Raw genomic sequence first — 2,560 nt, 5'->3', positions numbered from 1 at the left:
CTATCCCCCCTTCAGTCTAATATGAATGCTGCTGCTAGACTAATACACATCACTAATTGATCCGTGACTGCTGCCCCTCTCTGCCAATCCCTTCACTGGCTTCCCCTACCCCACCGTATAAAATTCAAAATGCTAACCACAACATACAAGGCCTTCCACAACATCGCCCCCAGCTACATCACCAACCTCATCTGTAGATATCGCCCAAATCGTCCCCTCCGCTCCTCCCAGGACCTCCTGCTCTCTAGCTCCCTTGTTACCTCCTCTCATGCTCACCTTCAGGACTTCTCCAGAGCCTCTCCCATCCTCTGGCACTCCCAGCCCCGGTATATCTGATCAGACCCTAAACTGTCTACCTTTAGAAGATCCCTGAAAACTCACTTATTCAGGGAAGCCTATCCCACACCCACCTAACAACCCCATCAAATCATTCCCTGCATCTTACCTTTTGTATCACCACCCCCTCCCTTTTAGAATGTAAGCTCTAAGTGCAGGGCACTCCTGTCCCTTCTGTATTGAATTGTACTGTAATTGTGCTGTCCCCCCTCTACATTGTAAAGCACTGCATAAACTGTTGGTGCTATATAAATTGTGTATAATAATAAAAAATAATAATAATAAATACACCAACTTGAAACTTAGTTCTCCAAATATTGATTGCCAATAGTAAGAAGAAAAGTTCCAAGCAAACCAACTTAGTCATTAAATGTGCCTGATGCAATTCCTGAGGCCGTTTCCAGACACCCTTACCTCTGCAGTTAAGTGTCAAATCCTACAGAGCCCAAAGCATCCAGATAGAGCTGTAATTCCTCCAAGGATACCATGTAAACCTGCTGGAGTACCCCACCACTGAAGGTGGAAATATCTATTACTTGATATTATTTGTTTTTATTGCTGGTCTTCTTTGTTGGGAATATTTAGTCTCAGTCAGTCAGAGGGGCTATTGTCATCCAGAATCAGGGGACACTAACATAAGCGGCTCCTTTGGGGGTAAGCGCTACATGTAGATGGTCTTTACGCTTAGCCCTTTTAGCTGGATCTTATGAGATACTGTTGTTCAAGAGGGCTCATCTTTTCTTGATTTTGTATTTCTCATAGATGTGCACCTATTCTCTGTCCTAATTGATGTTTTGTCTTTCCAATGAAATATCTGAAATAAAACTGATAATGAGAGCAAACCCCAGGACCTGTGGTAGACATACATAGCTATCTTAATAAAAGGCAGCCTACTGCTAAAAAAGGAAAAAGAAAATGTAACATCATAATAATAATAATAATAATAATAACACAAACGTACTGTATATAGAAAACAAATCTCATGAACCATATGGCACATTAACTTGTGAGTATTAATTTTCTCAAGGAACTCTTTACTTCTTTGTTTCGTAGACTGTATATAAGAGGGTTTAACATGGGAACTACTGTGGTGTAAAAAACCGTTAAGACCTGTTCAAGTAGGTTGTAGTGGTCTGATGCTGGTATCAAATACACAGATGTACAAGATCCATAGTAGATGACCATGATGGTGAGGTGGGAAGAGCAGGTGGAGAAGGCTTTACTTCTTCCAATTTTCGATTTAATGCCTATTATAACCTTAATAATTTTCATATATGACATCAGGTTGCACAGAACTGGCCAGAGACCAAATATAAAACAGTCTGTATACAGGATGATGTAAAACACCTCTGTACCACTGCAGGAAATATTGATCAGGGCTTTGGCATCACAGAAGAACTGGTGGATGGTGACAGTAGAACAGAAGAACAGTTTTAAGATGGAACTTGTCAGTAAAGATGAATTTACACACCCACAAATCCAGATGACTACAATTAATAATATACAGATTTTCTTGTGAAGTATACGGTGATAGTCTAAAGGGTAACAAATAGCAATATATCGGTCATACGCCATTATAAATATAACTGTGACCTCAGCACTATCTGCTATAAAGAAAAAATACATCTGGATATAGCATTCTGTAAATGACACTGTATTATTTCCAGAAAGTAAAATGTATAGAAGTTTTGGAATGGTAACAGTGGTATAACACATATCAATGATGGACAAGTTCAAGAGAAATAGATACATTGGTGTGTGCAAATGGAGATTCAAACAGATCACTGCAATGATTACTATGTTCATTAACATTCCAATTAAATAGATTAAGAAAAAGAAGACAGAGCTCAACATGAACAATTTATTGTCAGTTTTAAAAAAAAAAGGCAAAATGTGGAACTCGAGAGTAAATGTTTTGTTTTCCATGAATATGGGCACAGTTCTAAAATAAAACATATTATTCAGCAGAGCAGGGATAAAAATACAATATATTGGTAATATTTTAATTGACAAATACACAATTGCATATAAATTCTTTTTACAAAAAAATCAATATACCTGTGCATGTTAAAAGCGATTAAAATGCTACTTGTGAATATGTTAATTTTTTACTATCATGTCTTTCTGTGTGACAAATATACATGTCAAAAATATCTACACTACGGGGGAGATTTACTAAAACTGGTGCACACAGAATCTGGTACAGATGTGCATAGTAACCAAT

General features: G+C 37.7%; 1 protein-coding gene across 1 annotated transcript; it reads right to left on the bottom strand.

The window, feature by feature from the left end:
- Positions 1–1,335: 1,335 nt before the first annotated feature.
- Positions 1,336–2,262, bottom strand: LOC141148015 (olfactory receptor 8D1-like). The gene has a single exon (XM_073635172.1). The coding sequence runs from the start codon at positions 2,260–2,262 to the stop codon at positions 1,336–1,338; it is 927 nt and encodes a 308-aa protein (XP_073491273.1).
- Between the last annotated feature and the right edge of the window lie 298 nt (positions 2,263–2,560).

The sequence above is a fragment of the Aquarana catesbeiana genome, linkage group LG06 (genome assembly GCF_042186555.1).
Source record: "Aquarana catesbeiana isolate 2022-GZ linkage group LG06, ASM4218655v1, whole genome shotgun sequence".
In the NCBI taxonomy this organism is placed as follows: Eukaryota; Metazoa; Chordata; class Amphibia; order Anura; family Ranidae; genus Aquarana; species Aquarana catesbeiana.
The sequence above is the reverse complement of the archived record's forward strand: the minus strand, read 5'-3'. Positions and strand labels throughout refer to the sequence as shown.

Bases quoted from the DNA above. Each gene is read 5' to 3' on its own strand.
- LOC141148015 (XM_073635172.1), bottom strand. From the start codon at position 2,262: ATGGAAAACAAAACATTTACTCTCGAGTTCCACATTTTGCCTTTTTTT.